At 41.0% G+C, this 19,325-nt stretch overlaps 1 protein-coding gene across 3 annotated transcripts in view; it reads right to left on the bottom strand.

Annotated features, from left to right (window-relative positions):
* Nucleotides 1-9,964: 9,964 nt before the first annotated feature.
* The window catches only part of smek1 (SMEK homolog 1, suppressor of mek1 (Dictyostelium)), a 10,839-nt gene continuing 1,478 nt past the window's right edge, over nucleotides 9,965-19,325 (bottom strand). Inside the window, exons 3-15 of one of the 3 annotated variants that reach the window (XM_042220344.1) lie at nucleotides 19,174-19,272; nucleotides 18,414-19,031; nucleotides 17,516-17,593; nucleotides 17,301-17,417; nucleotides 15,819-15,935; nucleotides 15,596-15,727; nucleotides 15,059-15,161; nucleotides 14,814-14,972; nucleotides 14,526-14,695; nucleotides 13,533-13,675; nucleotides 12,702-12,898; nucleotides 11,726-11,946; nucleotides 9,965-11,164 (exon numbers count right to left, since the gene is read on the bottom strand). In XM_042220344.1, the coding sequence (XP_042076278.1) occupies nucleotides 11,036-11,164; nucleotides 11,726-11,946; nucleotides 12,702-12,898; nucleotides 13,533-13,675; nucleotides 14,526-14,695; nucleotides 14,814-14,972; nucleotides 15,059-15,161; nucleotides 15,596-15,727; nucleotides 15,819-15,935; nucleotides 17,301-17,417; nucleotides 17,516-17,593; nucleotides 18,414-19,031; nucleotides 19,174-19,272 (2,283 nt within the window). In that variant the 3' untranslated portion in view covers nucleotides 9,965-11,035. The remainder of the gene's footprint in view (nucleotides 11,165-11,725; nucleotides 11,947-12,701; nucleotides 12,899-13,532; nucleotides 13,676-14,525; nucleotides 14,696-14,813; nucleotides 14,973-15,058; nucleotides 15,162-15,595; nucleotides 15,728-15,818; nucleotides 15,936-17,300; nucleotides 17,418-17,515; nucleotides 17,594-18,413; nucleotides 19,032-19,173; nucleotides 19,273-19,325) is intronic. The other 2 variants (XM_005921617.3, XM_042220345.1) reach the window with 2 other exon arrangements.

Raw genomic sequence — 19,325 nt, 5'->3', positions numbered from 1 at the left:
AGAAACTGAGAGGGGAGATGTGGAGGAAGAGAGATAGACGGGCTGTGGTGACAGTGATAGAGAATGAGCAGACTCCTGGGACAGCAGAAGCGAGTCCATCGATTTAGGACAGTAAGCTGGCTCACATTTCCCCTCCTCAGCAGTAATAGCAGCGCTTTGCCATGGAACTGAGCCTCATATCCCGTCTGGACAGGGTCACCTCCACTTTATAAGTGTGTGTGTGTGTGTGTGTGTGTGTGTGTGTGTGTGTGTGTGTGTGTGTGTGTGTTTGTGTGTGTTGAATGAGGGGATGTTGGGGGCTGGAGGGTCATGTGACAGGAAACAAGACAGGAAAACATAAAATGTGGTATTGAATTTTTTAAGTTTGTTTGTTGTTTGTTTTTTTTACACAGACTAAACAACAGCCACATAAAAATAACTTACTTCCATGGTATATCACATAGATATAAGACAGCCCGAAATGAGCTTCTTTTTGTTGCCCTGGTTTACAACCACATGGCATCTAAACATTCTGTAAAGTCTGGCGCATCCCGTAAGTCATATGTTGGCCTCATCAGAGGGAACTGATAGCCTGTATGAATCACATCTATCCAGAAGGGTGGACTACAGGGAGACTGGACTGGGTTCTCAAAGCCGTCCAGTGTCATCCAAGAGGGCCAAACCATGTGACAGACGACCGAGCATGTGGCATCTCCCTGACCCCTGACCCGGAAACCTTTCCCCTATCTGCCCCTGCTGTGGCTAACGGATGGCCCGGGACCTCAGTGACCACTGACCACTGGGACTCTTTTGTGTTAGTGATCAATCACATCAGAAGAGGTCACACAGGGGTCAGATCCCAACCAGGTGAACTTTGACTCTCCAGTGTGGGATCTAGCTTGTGGTATTTGGGTAAGGTGTCTATAGGACAGATAACACTGAGATCTGCAGATAGATGAAAGATAAGACAGATACAACATTAGCAATGTGTGTGTTTATGAAAACTGACCACAAAGCCTGCACACACTTGACAATCCGATGCAAGGACACCAACTCCAAGCAGAGAAAAAAGCAAAAATAAAACAACAACAGGTCTTCTGTATCAATTGAGAATTCCATAGAGAGAAAATCTACAAATTCTCTGGCTATTCACATTTTTCCAAGTGGTCAGCTAAGGACTGTTTTCTGGACTTGAGTCAAAACCTTTTCAGTACCACTTAGGTTTATACCCCACCTGACAAAGATGACCACCCAGGAAGCTAGCGACATTTACAGTGAGCCGTTTCAGCCCATTAGCCAGCATCAGATCCCCAAGCTTCAGCACCTCGTGAGCAACATGACCAGCGGGTCTAGGATTTAACTAAACCACAAGAGCACCGCCATCACCACCTCCTCAATCATAAAGCCTGGTACTCTAACAGGAAGAAGAAATATGGTTTCTCATAGATTCCTTCCTGCTTGTAAGGGACCAAGCAGTCGAAGGATGCCCAGGCATAGGTATAATTTTTAAAATGTGGGGTTTTTTATATCCCATAAACACAAAGACAATATCAAGAAATATAATCCTAAATAGGCTATTTTAAGAAATATGTCAGCCTAAAAAAAAAAGAAGAGGTCAACTGATTAGAACTCTACACGAAAACAATGCCTAACAAAACCTAAACAAAGTGACCTAACTCAATGAAAGACAGCTCAGTCTATATACTAGTGGAGTAAACCAAACACAGTGGGAAGCCACAGGGACAATAAATAATCTTATATACAGAAACCACATTCTCACCCATGTGGACAAAGACGATGGTTCAGTCCATTTTGCTGGCCCTTTGGCTTAAAACAGCTGAAAACCAATTGCGCATGCCATCATTTATTATACAATGTAGTGTCATGATGTGTAGTAAAACAACAAACCAAAATTGATTAAATCAAACTAACTGCGCAACAATGTGGGAGCCTAAAGTCTTGTGGTTGTGGACGTGACATCACACTGCTGTTTTACTGCTATTATCGCACATAAATTCTCACCCAAAATCATGATGAAATGACAAAGGGAAACTGTGGATAACAGTTTATATCCTATACATGAATCTGTGTGTGCCGGTTGGGGGACGTCAGTGTGTGTGTGTGTGAGTATGAGAGAAAGAGAGACCCAGATGTTCTTACAGGAAGAGACAAATTTAGAGTTCATCCCTCGTATATTTGGACATCACTCACTGACTGATTTATAGAAACAAAAAAAGAAGATCAAAGACATTTTAACCCAAAATATCTTCAATTTCACGACTCTGAAATGTCAGGGACAGCCCTGTAGACAGTTTCATAGATTTAACTTTCTACGTTCACAGACTGAACTTCTGAACTCGAAGTTAAAGTTAAAAACCACAGAGGACTCGTCATTCATGTACACTAAACTCACAGCACTCTTGCCCCTGGTTGGCTTCGCCGCTCGAGGGACGCATCTTAAGCACTACTAAACTAACATCACACTGGTCTCGGGTCAGGAATTAAACACAAGAGAAAAGAGGGGCTATAGAATGATTTTGGCCTGTGGCAGGCGCTTCTCACAGGAAGTTTATTTTTGTTGAGAGCCATACGGCTCACATACAGAGAAAACATCCAGAGAGAGCTGCCCGCGCACACTTTCAAACATAAACACAGACATGAATGATTAACAGGGAAATTCCTCTTTCATTCATACTATATCATACAAGCATATTAGAAATGTTACTAATGGGGCTTTTCTCTTTTGAAATCTTTCTCTGAAGTGCAAGGTGTTTTTTAAAAAACCCTGTTGTGCCATTTTTTTTTCTTTTCAAAATACTGAGCCTCTCTCATTTTGACCATCTGGCTGGTCAAACAGATAGTAGTCTCAAAGGTCACAACAGCTAGGGTCCTTCATGACCCTGTCAATACCAGTGCCGCACTTATCTGTAATGGAAGCCACTCTGTGAGACTGGTAAGTGTGGTGGGGGGTTGTGCGCTGGGTACTGCGAGCAAGTGTGTGTATGCATTTGTCTTCATATGTGTGAGCAGTGACTGTGCTCAAATTATTCAAGTGTGAGGACTGTGTCCTTGAAATGCTCACCGGTCAAGGGTGCATCTGTCAACTGTCTGCTGGTGTCTGAGTGCGCAACAAAAAGCAAAGTAAGTGTGTCACCTGTTTCTGGGAACTAGTACATCAAGGGGTTAGTATGGGCTGGAAACAGCACTCTGATGGGCGGCTGAACACTAAATAATAATAAAAATAATAATAATACTAAGCTTGTTTTTTTGTTTTATGTATTGTACTGTGCAAAAGTCTCGAGTCACTCCTCAAGTCTTTATGTTTTTGCTATGAAAATGGGAAAAGGTGCAGCAATTTATTGAAGCATGTAAACATGCATGGGAGTGCAGCATACCCATGTATAACCAGTAAAACCATGTTTGTATAATTCTAATGAGCTTGAAAGCCAGTATTTGGTATGATTGCCTTTAGTCTTGAACGTAGCCTAAACTCTCTTAGAGCAAGCTTATTTGTAGTTTCCTTTAAGTAGTCTTTGGGAAAAGTTCTCCAGGGTTCTTGAAGGAAAAGAATGCACATTTGAATTCATCACTCCATAAGATCTGGTGCCTCTGATTTTCAGTCCATTTCTTGTGTAATTTATCATACATCAGCCTTTTATCCCTGTTTCCCTTCCTTAAGAACAGTCACTCTTCTACTGAAGAAATCTTGGACAAAGCTTCAGCAAACAGCAGATGGGTCCACTCAGGGTTTAGAGGCATCCCAAGTCTTTGCTGGATTTTTGTTATTAAGGACATAAGTGTCCGATACTATTCATCTGCAATAGATAGTTGACAAGCCTGCCACTACTTCTTCTGTCCCCCGCCTGTTCAGCTCAATGTTTTTTCAAGTGTAGACTGCACACTTCCAAGTTTTCATAAACTGGTGCAAAAATTGAATTTTATGCTTTTATGCATTATCATTGCCATTTTTCATCGATTCATCTGTTGAAATATGAACAAATTATGTGTTTTTGTGACCGCTACACTGCTGTAGTAGATCTTAAAGTACCCGCACCCACCAAATGATGCTTTAACCCATTTCTGTCTACCCTGTGTCTTTCACACAATAAAGGACATAATGTATACGAGAGTAGCAGCCTATAAAAAGCCTTGTTGGAATGAAAGCGTCCTAGCTGTAGCTAGCACTGGGAGCATGGATGTTCCTGCGCTTGAGCCAGATAATAATGAAATGCTGGTGTCAGACAAGAGACAGGGAAAAGAATCAGGCCTGTGGAACAGAGGGCTAATAATAGCAGCTGAAACTGTGCTATTCCCACCACTGACTGAGGGACCATCATCACACTTCTACGCACACACACAGAGGCTCAGACAGACACACACACACTGGCTTGGCACAGAGTTTAAACAGTAACCTGATCAAGCCACCGCAGAAACCAAAGCAATCAGGAATCAAAGCAAATCCAGTATGCATGCAGAACGTGCATGTGCGTGCATGTGCCGTACAAATGTGAACACGTGAGGAAGTGTGTGTACAGCGAGTAGGGCGAGCGAGCCAAAGATAAATGGAAGCAGAGTTTGGTGGAAACCACTTTCCCCTCCATAAAGTGAAGGAGAGCATGTCTCTGATGTGCCCTACCAGAGAGGAAAGAAGGCCTTTCATTCAGCATGAGGAGATCTGTCTCTTCTCCTCTAGCCCTTCATTTCCCCCCTCATCTTCACTCCTAGAGAGCATCTGAAGCCCATTCTCTCCCTCCGCTCCCCTCTCCATCAGCCGCAAATATAACAAAAGTCTCTCCCTGACAAGACGAAAGGCTTTCTGCTCCTAATTGTACCCAGCCGTCACAGAGACGAAGGAGGTGAGGAGATCGGGAGAGAAGAGGAGGGACGAAAGAGGAGAGGAGAAAGGACTAGGACAGGGAAGTGGACTTAAAGCAGGAGAGAAGAAAGGAAGAAATGAAAGATGTGTTTGTTCAGTACCACATGCTGACACGTCTCTCTTATCTCTTGCCCAGCCAAACCATATGCCCCTAGGCCACAGAGGGAGGGAGGAGAGAAAGATGAGGTGTAAGTGTGTGAGAAGGATATAATAAGTCTTTGCAGGATGCAGAAAATTGTGAAAGAGGCATATGCCATGCGTACTGTAGGTATGAGTTATTCAAGGTCAGCCAGGGAGACAGACACAGAAATCTGAAGATGAATAGAAGGCGTGAAGAGCGGACGGAGAAGAGATACATGGTGAGGCCCTGTCTCGAACCAAAGGGGCTTCTGCCTTGACCCACAGCCCTTTCGCTTCCCCGCAGCTTCTCGGTTGCCTGTTGACCACACACGCCGCCTGGCACAGCGCGGACGCCAACGCCACACGACACAGAGCCGCCATCAAAGTCTCAGACACTCCAGCAGCAGGAGCCATCAGGCCTGGCTGAATGGAGGAAGAAGAAGCAGAAAAAAACATAAGCGTTTTGGTAATCCACAGGCTTTCAGTCTGTGGAAATACAAAAGCGGACTCAAATAGTGAATGTCAAGCACGATTTCGACTGCTACTGTATTTTGGAACAGTTCTCTTTGGTTAATTTTGGGTTACGGACAGAAATCAAAGCTTGTCAAGACCTCAACATATAGCGAAAGGTTTGATTTGTTAAGTCGAATGGTGATTTTAATGTTCACAGTAGCAGCCTGACTGGGTGACTGGGGCATTGGCTATATGTGTGTGTGTGTGTGGGTGGGTGGGTGTTTGTGACTGGCCTCACATGTTCAACTCCAACTGAACCATGTGTCTGATTCTCCCTGTTTATTGGCTGAAAACTGATACCTTTAAGGGCTTCATTCATGCCACATTACGTGAGGTAAATTCAATATCTCAGACATCATGGTTGGCCCATTCACCTCCTTGCCCTGGGTGATTTTTACATGTTGGATGTCTGCGCCTCCCAGCGTTTTCCTTCACAGAAACTGCTGTGTTTCCCAGCGCTCTGCTGCTCAGCCTAATTTCTCTTCAACACCTTCAGTCTGGGACACTATACGTGCCCAGAGGGCCGGTGAAGTCGGTTTTATTTTATTCAGTGTGAGTTTTACGTGCTTTTAATAGGGTCAGAAATTTATGCGGGTGGGGATTTTATCTGCTAGATTCCGACGTGTGAGCTCACATTACTGGAGCAGCATTAGATGTAAACTCCTGGAAAGTACGCTGCTTGTAGGAATAGATTCAAGTGTGGGTGTTTGTGTGCGTGTGTGTCAGTGAGCGTGCAGCTATCTGCAGCTCATGCTGTGGATTTACAGTGCGCCTCCAAAGTATGCCACCAAGTCTTCTCACACGCATGCACGCACAAAAACAAGCACACGCTCTTGGGCGCGGAAGGTGCGCTCTTTATCACTGTGACATTTCCATTTAACACGCAGCCCAGCAGCTCGTACATTCACATCCATGTTTCCTGTGCCCCATGCCGAGGCACAATAACAACCACTTAACATTTAGCAATAGCAGATCAGCCCCAAATTCTTCCACTTTCCATCGCTTCCATGGGAAAGCTCATTATTTATCTCTGATTTAGAGTGACAAGAATTATGAAGGGGCCACGGTCTGCTACCGAGAAACAAAGGAAGCACGGGCTTACTGCTGGTTTATGGTGCACATTTAGAAGGCGTTTTAGCTGCACTGAACTTAACTGTTAAGCTGCAGTGGATGCAAGTTATGAGGAGAGACAGAAGGAATATGACAGCAGTTTCCAACCTGAGGGGTGGAAAGCATTCCCGACCTGAGTCCATGGGTCATAGAAGAGATTTAAAGAGCAATTACGCCAAAAAAGTTTATTTATTTATGTATGCTTTAGTCTAAAATTTATGTTGGAAAATGCTTTCACCTCCTGATATTGCTTTAAATCATTCAGGATGACAGAAAATAACTACTGTAGTTGAAGACTGCATGTAGAGGTCATTGGTTTTCATTACTTCACAATAAAATACAAATGACCCGTTTCAATATTTGGCCCAAAACATACCAATAACACTACACTAAACACTATGGGCTTTGATCAGATTATCATCATCAGGTTCAGCAGATGTCACTATACTGTAAATCAACACGTCAGCTCTAGATGGAGTTTTCAGGGTAAATAACATTACAGCAATATGCAAGCTTGTTAGCATGATCCAGAGGAGAGGAGGGACAATCTCCAAGAAGTCCGTTATTTGAAATGATCTTGATATATAGATGTAACTTTGGAGACCTCATATTTTTTCTGCCACCACTTCAGAAACATGTAGGTCACAGTATGTTGGACTTCTGTTTGTGACTGCATCTCACCTCTGCTTTAATGTAAACCATATGTGACGGATGAGGACTTTTCTCCACTCTTTTATTCGCTGCCGACGGATGCTGACCCGAGGCCGTCCCGGCTGCCCCCCAGCCCCCGGGGTTCCACGTCGGCCTACCGGCCCTCTCTCCGCCCGAGGGACGCCCAGCTCCAGCGTTTAACACGGTGATTAAAGCGGGGGAGCTCCGGCGGACACAGAGAGCACTTTGTGCCGGGAAATACGGGTCATTGTCTGCCGCGACGCCCGGGCCGGTAGGGAGACATAAAGGTGGACTTTGTGTGAGTGTTTAGACAAGCTCAGCCAGGCTTCCAAAAACCGCATGTGTGCCACATTTCCTCTTTCATATATCCTGATGTAGTTACCAGGATTACACGGGATAAAATAACTCCCCTTTCCTTCCCCATCCCCCACTGATCAATTAAAGGTGCTTCTCAAAAACTAAAAAAAATAATGAGTCTGTTTAGAAATAAATGGCATGGAAGAAACCAAACACGTGTGCACATAATAAGGTTGATTACCTTTCTATGTTTATAAATCTATGCATTGATTGGCATCCACAAGTGGTCTCTACCGCCCCCTACTGATTCTGCTCTCGTTTCGTTAAAGCAAAGAAATCATAGCCCTAAAAGAGAGCCATAAATGTCAGACACCTTGCTATTTATAACTGAGAGTGTCCAAAAGTTGCACTTTGCATACTCTGGACCATTTTGGGAAACTGGCTGCTAAAGTGGTCTGTAATAGCTATCTAAGGCTATAAACTAAATTGATCATTTTAATTGAAAATAACGTGACTTTTGTATGTTCGTAACTTCCCTCCCTTGCTTCCACTGCTTGTTTCTCTGATGCTCCTGATTGTATCACAGCATCTGCATCAGTTGTAATAAAAATGTTCACTGCTGCAGAACAGGGAGTTGGTGGACACGTTTCCAGGGTTCTTGACAGGTAGGACATTTTGTTCTGAGCAGCTGAGCAAACTTAATAAGGTGATAAGATCAAAAGCTCTATAAACAGGTATGTGTACAGACAAAAAATAAATGTTATGTGAGGCCAGATGGAATAAAGCGAAGCATTAAAAACAGACTGCAATCACTACAGATCAAAACCACCACATTGTCAGGGAGGTATATATTTGGTGGCAGGAAGGATAACTCATAAATTTCAACCTTGTTTGAAATACACCATTTTTTTTTTGTTTCTTATGAAAGTATGCACACAGTATAGTAGTGAGCCTCATCTATACTATCATTTGTTCTGCTACTTTTAGCATTTGCATAGATATCTACTAATGTGATCAATGTATAGAAAGTTGACAACTGGCAGACAGTATGCTTTAGGAGTGGAGCTGATCAAGACAGCTGTCAAAGAGACTTTTCATTGGCCCAGTAGGAAGCTGGACAGCAGCGTCCCTGATGGGGGCTCTTCAGCCTGGCAGACATACAGGCGGGCAGAGCCGGGTGAACGACTTGGCACTGGAAGTGGAGCTGGCATTCTGGTGAAGAAGTGGCTGGCACCAAGACCAAGCTGGCCTCTCCAGTGGCAAAGAGGGAGATCTCACACATATACACACACTCTGCCACACTCCTGCTGAGGAGCAAACGGAGGCTGGCAGGGAGGGCTGCTCTTCAAAAGCTGCTGTTGTCTGGAGATGGCTTTCATGTGAATGGAGGCCTTAATAGGCGTTGTGCGACGGCTCTCGTTGCCCGCTGAGCACCGAGTGATCCTCTTCTGTTGGGTTTTAATTAATAAACAATGTTTGAAGGCCACAATGCACTTGGAGGGACAACACAGTGACTTCTTGGTGGCCTTGATGCTGTTTGTTTTTGAGTTGTACTCAGACTCCCACTGAGGTGACCACATAAACGGGAGGGTGCTGACATTTTTCATCAACTTTTTTTTCCCCACTCCAAAAAAAACAAAACACTTGCATGGCTACAAGTGCTGCAAAGTGCTTTCAGTTATGAAGATGATTAGCAATACCTCTTCTAAGACTGATTAAAGAAATTATAACCTCATATTAGTCACTTATATGAGTTGGCAGAATGAATCATACTGGTATAATACCAACAGGATAACAAGTTCTAATGGAGTCTACTTGCAAAATTGCAGTTGTTTATCTGACCTTGCTTTTAAATATATAATAATTTTAAATACATCTTTAACAATTTGTCCCCAGTGTGGTATATCAAGCACCCATGTTCCACCCATTACCGTCTCAACAAAGAAGTTAAAAAATGCCACATGTAATACACAGTATTTTAAAAACAACAGCAAGGTATTAATACTTTCTCTGTGGAGAAGTTAATGACTGATTTCTGTAAGGACTGCAAAGCACAGTTGAAATAACCCACAATTCACATAGTTGATTCTCTCATGGACCAAGGATGCCATCTGGTGGATTATTAGGAGATCAGCAACCAAGTACACCCCCAAAAAACTTGGGATACCTTGTCTGCTAGTTGGAACATAATGGTAATACTTTAGTCCCAGGAATTACAGATCTTTCTTCAGTTTGACCTTCTAGTTTGTGGAACCATTGTGAACCAAAAAGAACTGTCTGCGCTACAGAAACAGGGGCACCCATCTTCTAACAAGGAGCCAAAAACTGTAACATATAGTAAAGTAGATGCAGCCAGGAACACTTGATTACTAGGACAAAGGGTAGTAGGACATCTTACAGCAAAGATCATTTTAATGGTCCCAAATTTTCTGAACAACTAGTGTACACTCATGTAAAAGAAAGGAAAAACAAAAGATATGACAAAATTCATCACATCTAGAATTCCACTCAATCTTTAATCAAGACGGGATTACAAATTCTCCAAAAAATCTGCAGTTTCAAAGGGCAAAAAGGGTAAAACTAGCTCACCTACTGAGGTCTTTAAAAACCTGTTCAAGTGTGACTGAAAACGTCCTGAACATTTAAAGGCAGGTCTTTTTTTTGTAGTCATTTACAAAAAAAAAAAAAAAAATAGACTGTGACAAATACAGAACATAAAAGAAAATAATGAAGAAACTGCTGGCTTTTTTTCCTCTTCGGAGAAACAACGTCCGCTGAGGAACGGCGACACTGATGACATCATCAAATGACAACAAGGACAGCGCTTTGCCACATGCTGCCTCCCATCTGGTCCTATATGCTAACTTAAAAAGGGAGAAAAAGCAACAGACAAAGAGAAGGGAGAGAGCAGGGGAGAAAAGAAGGAGAAAGGAACAGGAAGGAAGTGGATTCTGAGGAGGGGACGGGGGTGCGAGTGGTGGTTCTAGGTCTGAATTGGCCGACCCGTTTGGGCCACTGTGATGTCCTTCCCTGAGTGGGGGGCAGGTGGGGGTCAGTGGGTTATGGTCCAAGCCCGCGAGCTCTCTGGGATTTCTGTCTGTGTTGTATGTGTTTTTTGTATGTGGTCTTTTCCTCCAGTTGCTAAATTACCAAACTCATGGCTCATACTGTTTGAGTCCGCTGAAGATTTATTGAGTGAAATTTTTTTCCCCTCTCCAAACTTTCAATCGTCTCTTCCCATTTTCAGACGGTTTTTCCACTCCTGGTCTCCTGATTGGCACTTGTATGAATTGGACTAGTGTGAAGAGCCTTCAGATCCATTCACAGTCTGCTCCTCATGTGGCCACCCGTTGACACTGAGCGGTGGTTTTCATTCATTCAATTTGTTTACAAGTTTGATCGTTCCTGTGTAAAGTCTATGCGCTGAGACTGCCTGAGCGGTGCATAAGCTGAGACAGTGACGCTTCTTTAGGAGCTCAGCTTGGACTTCTTTGAGGGTGGCAGAGGGTCTTCTTTACTCTCTCCATCCTCCTCCTCCTCTTCCTCCTCCTCATCATCATCATCATCAGGATAGTCCACAAGTCCCACCAAACCTCCCTGAAGCAGAAACGAGACACCCAGTTTGCAGAAACTGCAATTATTATTTGCAGACATGTTTCAACACTGCTTTCTTTATAACTAGCAATCATATGCCCATTACACATACATGTCAATATTGCATGCAATTCTTCACAACTACTAAACTCACTGCATTTTTCCCCCCCATTTTTGTATATAATTTGGTGTTAATTGTCCTGATTTTGTGCAGCGAGTCTTCCATTTTTAGAAATCTATTAAATCCATAAATAACACACTTTCTGATAATCTCCATCCCCCCTCTATTTTTCCACCATGTAAATAAAGTCAGCTAGAAAAAAATATCCTAGTCCAGTGGCACAATGGTTATCATGTCCAGTTTTTGTATTATATAACAAGAATAGAGGGGGAGTTGTGAGAAATTTAACAGTATAAGTGTGAAGATTCATAGCTAAATCTCATTTCTTACTAAATCCTTCACTTAAGTGTTTAAAGCATTGCCAACACTGTGCAAATCTTTTTTTTATTTATTTTTTTTAAAAAACTTTGCTCATTAAGAAAAAAAAAAATGTTGACAGGTACCTTTGTGGTTACAGTTGTGGTGGAGGGTGAGCTCCGTGCGCCTGAGCCTGGAGACCCTGGAGACCCTGGCGATCCTGGAGAACCTGGGTTTAATGAGGCAGATGAAGGAGGGCTGGAGAGGCTGGTTTTAGTGGAGCCCGAGAAGGAAAGCTTGAAACTGGGATTCTGTCTGCCCGACAAGTTCGACTTTCCCAAAACTTCTTTCTCCTCTGAGTCTTTCACTGTGGGTCAACATGATGAGGTGATAAAGAAAAGGTCATTCTCTCATTAAAATTCTTTAAAATTCTGGAGGGGTGAATATAATAGTCTCCTCGGAAATCAGGACAGGCTTTTGCAAGACATATTTTCCTTCTTAGGTGTCTCTCACTACATATAAATATACCTAGCCAGCATGTAAAAACTGGTTCTGAGTGGCACTGCTATGCTGAACCAAATGAAAACAGTTTTCTTTGAGTGAATCCTTACGAATGCAGAGCAATACATTTGAAGTACCTGAATATACCTTTAATGAAGTCTAGTTTGGTTTGCCATACAAGACAATAACAGAAGACATTATGTGCAAAGCCCAATGCACCATTTTTAAAAAATCAAAATAACTTATCTTGGCTCTGCAACACCTTACAAGCAAATTTCAGGAAATTCAGTTTGGTAGTTTTTGCTTCTTGCTGACAAACAACAAACAACTTTCATCTGGGGAGGAATAATGTAAGAACCATATACACTGGTGATTTCCCCATGACTACACCTAAAGCTGTCAATGTAACCGAGACAACCCAATTACAATGTATTTTTCACCTAAAATTTGCCATTACATCTGTAACCCTGAAATACCCTTTATAAAATCTATTCTTGTATCAAATTTACAGGGGCTTCGTTTTCAGAAATAATCAGCTAGTAACATTAATTTATATAATTAACAAAAGGAATGGATTCTTTCCAACCCCAATTTCCCACCAAACATCACAAGTTTCCTTACACGTACATTTCTTTCTTTCCATGAACTTGCTAATTGGTTCCATGAGGTCTTCCTCACTCTTCATTTTATCAGAGGGAGGAACAACTGCCTCGCCATCCTCAAGGTCATCTTCATCTGCGTTGAACCACATCTCCTCCTCATCCTCCAGCGTCCGTGCATCACGTCGGAAGCGGTGGTTCCTCAAGATGGAGCGCATGCTGTCAAAGAAAATGCACAGTTCAGTAATCAGGAAAAAAAAAAAGATTTTCTATTCTTTGAAAGCTCTTTTGTTAGCCAAATTTCCACTTACAGAACTAATGTAATCCACAAACATGTGGTTTGCATTAGTATACACATACACATGAAGTATACACATAGCCCAAGAAGCTGTTATAAAACATACACCACATTCGTTTAAAAATTAAGTCGATATTTTATAACATGAAATTTAACAGAAGTATTACAGATTAACAAAACAAACCCATCCAGTTTCGCTTTAAGAGTCATAGATGATCAACTGGTCTATTGCTTAACTATAAACGGTTAGACTGCGTTAAGTTGCAAAACCTTCTCTATAAGTGGAAACTTGCTTTTGTACAGTTGGTGAAATACAAGTGTAAGGATGCGTTTCAAAAGAATATAAACTGGGCACGATTTACAACACAGCAGCTCAAAATAGCACTATGACTCAACAAAGCTGCCTTCAGAAAAAAACAATTCATGAAAAAAAAAAAATTCATCAAAATTAGTCATTCAAGATGTCACACGCACTTTTTCCATTTAGTGTCAGACAAACATTGTCTGTCAATACATAATTAGATAAAGGCAGCAGTCAAGACAAAATCTTCTTACCTATCAAGTTTGGGGTTGTCCTGCCTTTCTCGTTGTTGTTCATACCGCAGCTTTAGGCCTTTAAATGTCTGGACGTAGTCCACATCCTCAAGAGCCTTCCAGTAGTTCTCTATTATATGAGCCGTTAGAGACTTCACATCCTCCTGGGAGCAATGGCAATCGGGAGCGGAGAACACAGAAATGGTAGCAGAGGGGGAAAGTATGGAAAGAGAAAAAGATGGGCAGTTTACAGTTTTCGATAAAGCAGAGTGGGAAAAAAAAGTTGGAAAGAAGCCAATGAGGGAAATACAAAAGATAGATTAGAACTAATTCTAATGAATGCACACATAACAACTGGACTGAGCATTTTCAGACCTATAGTTCCTTTACTCTGGTCCAAATCAGGTGATAAGTTTGTAAACCTGTAGCTTTTTCTTCTGTTGTTTGCTTTCTTTTTGCATTGACAAAACCCCAAGCTAACTTCACCACCATCTCCTCAAAACAGTCTTGGGCATGGTTGTTTTGGTCAGAACCAAACAACCTTAAAACACGTCACAGTTTGGTTTAAATGGACTCAATACTTGTAAACTTTTAGGGATTTAGTTTGACATCGTACACATATCAGTTCCTCTGATTAAATATAAAATCACTTAAGATAGGCATTAAAAACGTATTCTCTCTAACAAATAATTACAGCTATGTTTGCACATCAGTTAGCCATACATTGGTTTTTTTAAACCTGTAAGACATGACCAGTTTTTTCAGTACAGGTTTTACAGGCTCTTCAAATGTGAGAAGCAGAAGCAATAAAAAACAGGAACAAAAATCAGTAACACAAGTGAAACCAAACATTTTTTTCCTTCCAGCTTCCCAAACCAAGTTAACCATGAGATGTACAGACCGCTATTATGGCGCTCTGACATCATTTATATGCTGGTCATGTCGCTCAAGGTTCTTTGGTGTTAAATATATACTGTTGTTTACCTATTAAATGTTGGTATGAAAAATACTCACCACACGAACATACTCAAACATCTCAATAATAGCAGAGTTCATGAGATTGTAGCGTGAGCCGTTATTGAGGAAGGCCTTGATGACAGGTTCAAAGAGAAAATTTCTCATGATGTAGCGATTGTAGAATTCATCCTTTAGACCAATAATTCTTCGCATGAAACGCAGGGCGCCTGTGCAGGGAGAAACACAATGTTCAATATTAAGCAATAGATGTCCTTATTTGTCAAACAGACTTTAATTGTATCGTTCTCTACTTTGACAGATATAGTTGGAAGAACTGTGACTTACATAGAGCCAGGAAAGCATGCCGGGAGGCTGTGAGCACCAATACCCTCCTGAGAATATCCTTGTTGATGATGTAGTTCTTGATGTGATAGGTGTGATGCTCAACACAAAACGTTAGCAGCTCCAAAATCAAGGCCAGCAACTGGGATGTTTGAAAGTCATCTAAAGGAGGAAAGAAAGAACGTGAGAAAGCTAGCAACATAAAAACTTGTAGATTAAAAAAAAGAAATCCAACAAAAACTCAGTACCTTTGCTAGGTTTTTCTTCCGTGGTGTTGGCCAGTAGTGGAGCTGATAAAACATGCATACAGTGCTTGTAGAAGAAGCTCAGAAACTCAGTTTTTTCTGTTTTCTGTAAAAAATAAAATAAAAATAAGGAAACAGATACTTTGCTGAATTGCTAAATTTTTAAATGTACTTGAGCTTTTCACTCCAGTTCAAAAGAATTACAAGCAAGAAAGTGAAGCTGCAGATATCCTGGCCAACCTGTTGAATTGGTGGCAGTGATGTTTTCAGTTACTAGACAGTAACTTGATTAACAAGGAAATCTGCCTTCTTTTTTTTTTTTTTTACTGATAGGACTATTGTCTTTGTCCAAAGCACAAGAACCCACAGACATAACATTTGTTCTCTTTTGTATTTAAGCACTTACACATTTTGAAAGCCAACTCTTATCTGCGCAATGGACTTATTTTGTTTTGTTTTGATTTTTGTTTGCTTTACGGTCAGTGTAAATAGTACATACATACATAGTGGAAACTATGTAAAAGCAGCATTCACACTCACATTTGCAGTAGCAAGCATATTCTCTGGATCCACCAGAGTTCGCAGCAGACCCATTAACTGCACTGCACCACCAAGCTCTGGGTCTGTGTCACAGATCATGTGCTCTATGATCAGGTTGATCAAGAGGATGTCCTGAAAGGCAAATAAGTTTTAGTTTATGTGCATCATTGTGATAAATGGACATCATTCCTATTTATCATGTTGCCTTTGTGTATATACTCACATCATCATTCTGCTGTGATTCCTGCATGACGAACTCTCGTACCATGGAGGGGTTGTATTCCACCAGATAAGAGAAGATATCTGTGGCTGCCCCACGCACCTGAACATCGTCCATTCCCTTTTCAAAATAAATCTATTTATTATATTTATCAGCAGATTTTTGATTTGCACGCCAGGAAATTTTGAAATGTACTTTAAAATTGTTCAAAAGTAATAACTTTTAAAAAAGGAACAACCTTTGTTGTTTCTCTCTCTGATAAAATCAAGAGTGATATAATGAAAACAAAAGTCATGATCAGCTTCAAAATCAGCTTGTGTGCACAGGTTTAAGAAGTACATGTAATTGTATCGATATAGTGAGAGCAAACAATTCAAAACCCAACTCAAGATTTCAAGAACAAAAACTATCGATTTAAACATAACAAAAATAAAAAGGTCAGTGGCAAATTATAGAGAAAAGACCCATACAGTGAAAGGACACCTCAATTGCACGTTTACGCATTATTGTTGCCATTTTGTGAGGTGCTAAACTGGTTTCCCCATGTAAAGTTAATCAAGTTGCCCACCGCCCTTTTTTTCCCCCATTCCTCAAGAAAACACTTTAAAATCTGTAAATCTCTCTGCTTTAGTGCCTGACCTTGCTTTAACTCACAATAGTAATCATTAAGCTCGAGTTTGACTCATGGTTGCACTTTAGTAGTTCTTGTAATGTCTAACAAATTCTTTGGACAGTGAATCCCCATTAACCCAATGGCTATATGAGCAGAAGGTCTTTCCTGACCTTCCTCACATACACTTTACAAGCAGATAATATGAATTGTACCACCACCAAAAAAAAAAAAAATCTTATTAGCTTACTAGCCAAAAAATCCATCATGCCCTGAAACAACAACTTTGATGACTAACTGAATGCATGTTCAATGTATGTTAAGCCTCAGTGTTTATCACATAGCACTTCTTTTAAGCCCATTTAAACTCAAATTCCATGTGAGAAGTTAAACACACGAGTTAACTAAAAGAAAAAATAAAACTTAATTGAAATTTATTTTTGACAAGTGATGCATACAAAAGAAATGTGCTATCTTCTCAGTCACAACACATTTAATGCTACAGATATCACATGCTGGAGTCTGATTCTGCTTTCTCAACAAGGTGTTCCTGTGGTATGCCCTGGCAACCTTCAAGTACTGTTCAGCAAAAAATAAATGTAATGAGCAAACTAGCATGTTCCAGTTATTTTTTAATAGAATAATTATAGATCATTATAACAAAAAAAGAAGATTTTGTTGTTATAGAATTAAGGGACATACTACTAGTATGTCCCTTAATTCAATTTTATTGCATCAGAAAGTTGAAGGCATCACCCATGATCAAAATGCAAAAGGCTGCAACATCACCAAAGCTACTGACGTCAACAGACAAATTATTTTAGTGCGAGAAAACCACAAAACTATTCATCTGAGATTAATGCCACTGGACTTACCAGAATAACCTCTAGTGCAGGTAGAATGCCCATGTTTGATAATGTCTTGAAGAAAGCATCCCTGTTTTGAGGTTGTAATGTTTGAGAGAATGCACAGAACTCCTTTAGGAAGTTTACCTAAAAGGAATAAAAAAAGAGAGGTCAACAAAACAAAGATCTTAAGAGTTTGTGACTGCAACAACTTTAAATAAATAAATTATTAAATTCTGGTATACCAGTTCGTGTCTTTTGTCATCATCTGTGGCCTCATCTGTTAGCTGTGCAAAGAGGTCTGTCAGGAACTTCTCATCGTCCTGACATCAAAAAAGGGAGATGAGATTTTAAGAAGTCAGTATTAAGAGTATGATTAATATGTCAATGTATGACAGACACCCAATTTTCACAAGTTACAAAGCTGTTATTGGTTTACAATAGTACAAGTCCAACATAATTACACAGAAAACAAAAGTGAATTGCATCATGTTTGTCAATGAGAAATTTGGAGCATAAACAATGTGATCTATCTGGTCATAAAAATACTTTTGATATGTTTATGCTGAAAACACCATCTCATTCAATGACATCTACTACCACTTTAAATATTTTTTAAAACCTTGGTTAGTGAACGGTTTGATTTAAGCTTGCCTGCCTTATGCTAATTAAGGAAGCAAAGACTCATATCTGTAGTGTTTGACTTCAGAGCGTGATATAGCAAAGAACACCAGAGTCAACAATGTGCCCGTTTCAGTTTTCCTCTAGCGCAGCATAACAGATTTACACAACACTACTGTGCCTCCATGGAGACAGCCATACATAAACAATGCTGAGTTGACACAGGATAAAAACACAAAGGTCACATGATCATAAAAGGCTGCCAGACAATCTCAGACAGGGTAAAAGTACAATCAGTCAAGAATAAAACCAATGTACAATCCTATAATTACTGTAATTTGAGGCTCACTAACATTTCATAAAAGAAATTCTCCTTTGTGAGGATTACAGTATATTCACAAGTTTACCTATTTATAACACTTGCTTCAATTAAACCATTTGTTTAAAATGTAGTGTTTATACAAAGTAAAAACAACAACCCCATACTGTTAGATCATACTACTACATGTCTGCCTATCTCACCTGTAGCATGCCCACAATCTCCACCTTGTTGAAAAAGATGAAGGAGTGCAAGGTGGACAGCATGTTTTCCTCAAAAACAGAGGGCGTGGGCAGCACCATATCCTGAATATACTGCACCCGATATGTCTGGTGAATTTTCTGACGCAGTTCAGGATCAGAGATGGGGATCACCTCCTTAAAACGGGCTGTTTTAGTGAGAAACTCACGATGCCGCCTTGGCTGCGGGAGTGCTGGGTCAAACTCCAGGCAACCAATGACGTCCATTATGCACTCATCAGAGAACATCACCTCAAAGAGTGCAGTACGATTCAGCAGGAAGATGCCTTTCATTATTTCATACAGGTGGTGCAGTCCCTCTCTGTTCTCCAAATCCTCACAAACACGGAACAATTCCAGGAGCTTGCGAATATAGCCTTCATTCTCCACAGCCAGTGCTAGTTTTTCACGCCGCAGTGGTGATGGGAGAGAAGAGGCCACCAACTCGGCCAGGTCCTCCAAACGGTTCAGTTCGCATGGCGGTAATTCCAAACCTGGGGATGACATGTCATCAAAACGCTCCTCCTCCGATTCGTCCACCACATCCTGTGTGATGTCAACTGAAGGGTCCTTTCCCTGCACCTTAATAAAACACAAGTGCGGACAAACATATTAGCACCTCAGGATGTAGCTACATAAGGGATCACCAGGAACACAAATAGCATCAAACCCACAAACTAATGGAGATGAAAAACTCAAACCCACACAAATTAAGTACACTAACCTGGCATATTTTCTCCCAGATTTCATCACAGCCAGCCTTCTCCTGGAAACTGAGTGCTAGATCATAATTTTCAGCCTCTGACCACACTATCAATGTGTCCTTTTCAAAAGAAAAACAAAGCCAATTTACAATAAACAGAGCAGAATGGGGGG

This window comes from Haplochromis burtoni, unplaced genomic scaffold (genome assembly GCF_018398535.1).
Source record: "Haplochromis burtoni strain Fernald_Lab_line unplaced genomic scaffold, NCSU_Asbu1 Contig_47, whole genome shotgun sequence".
NCBI lineage: Eukaryota > Metazoa > Chordata > Actinopteri > Cichliformes > Cichlidae > Haplochromis > Haplochromis burtoni.
Note: the sequence above shows the minus strand (reverse complement) of the source record. Positions and strands in the feature narration are given on the sequence as shown.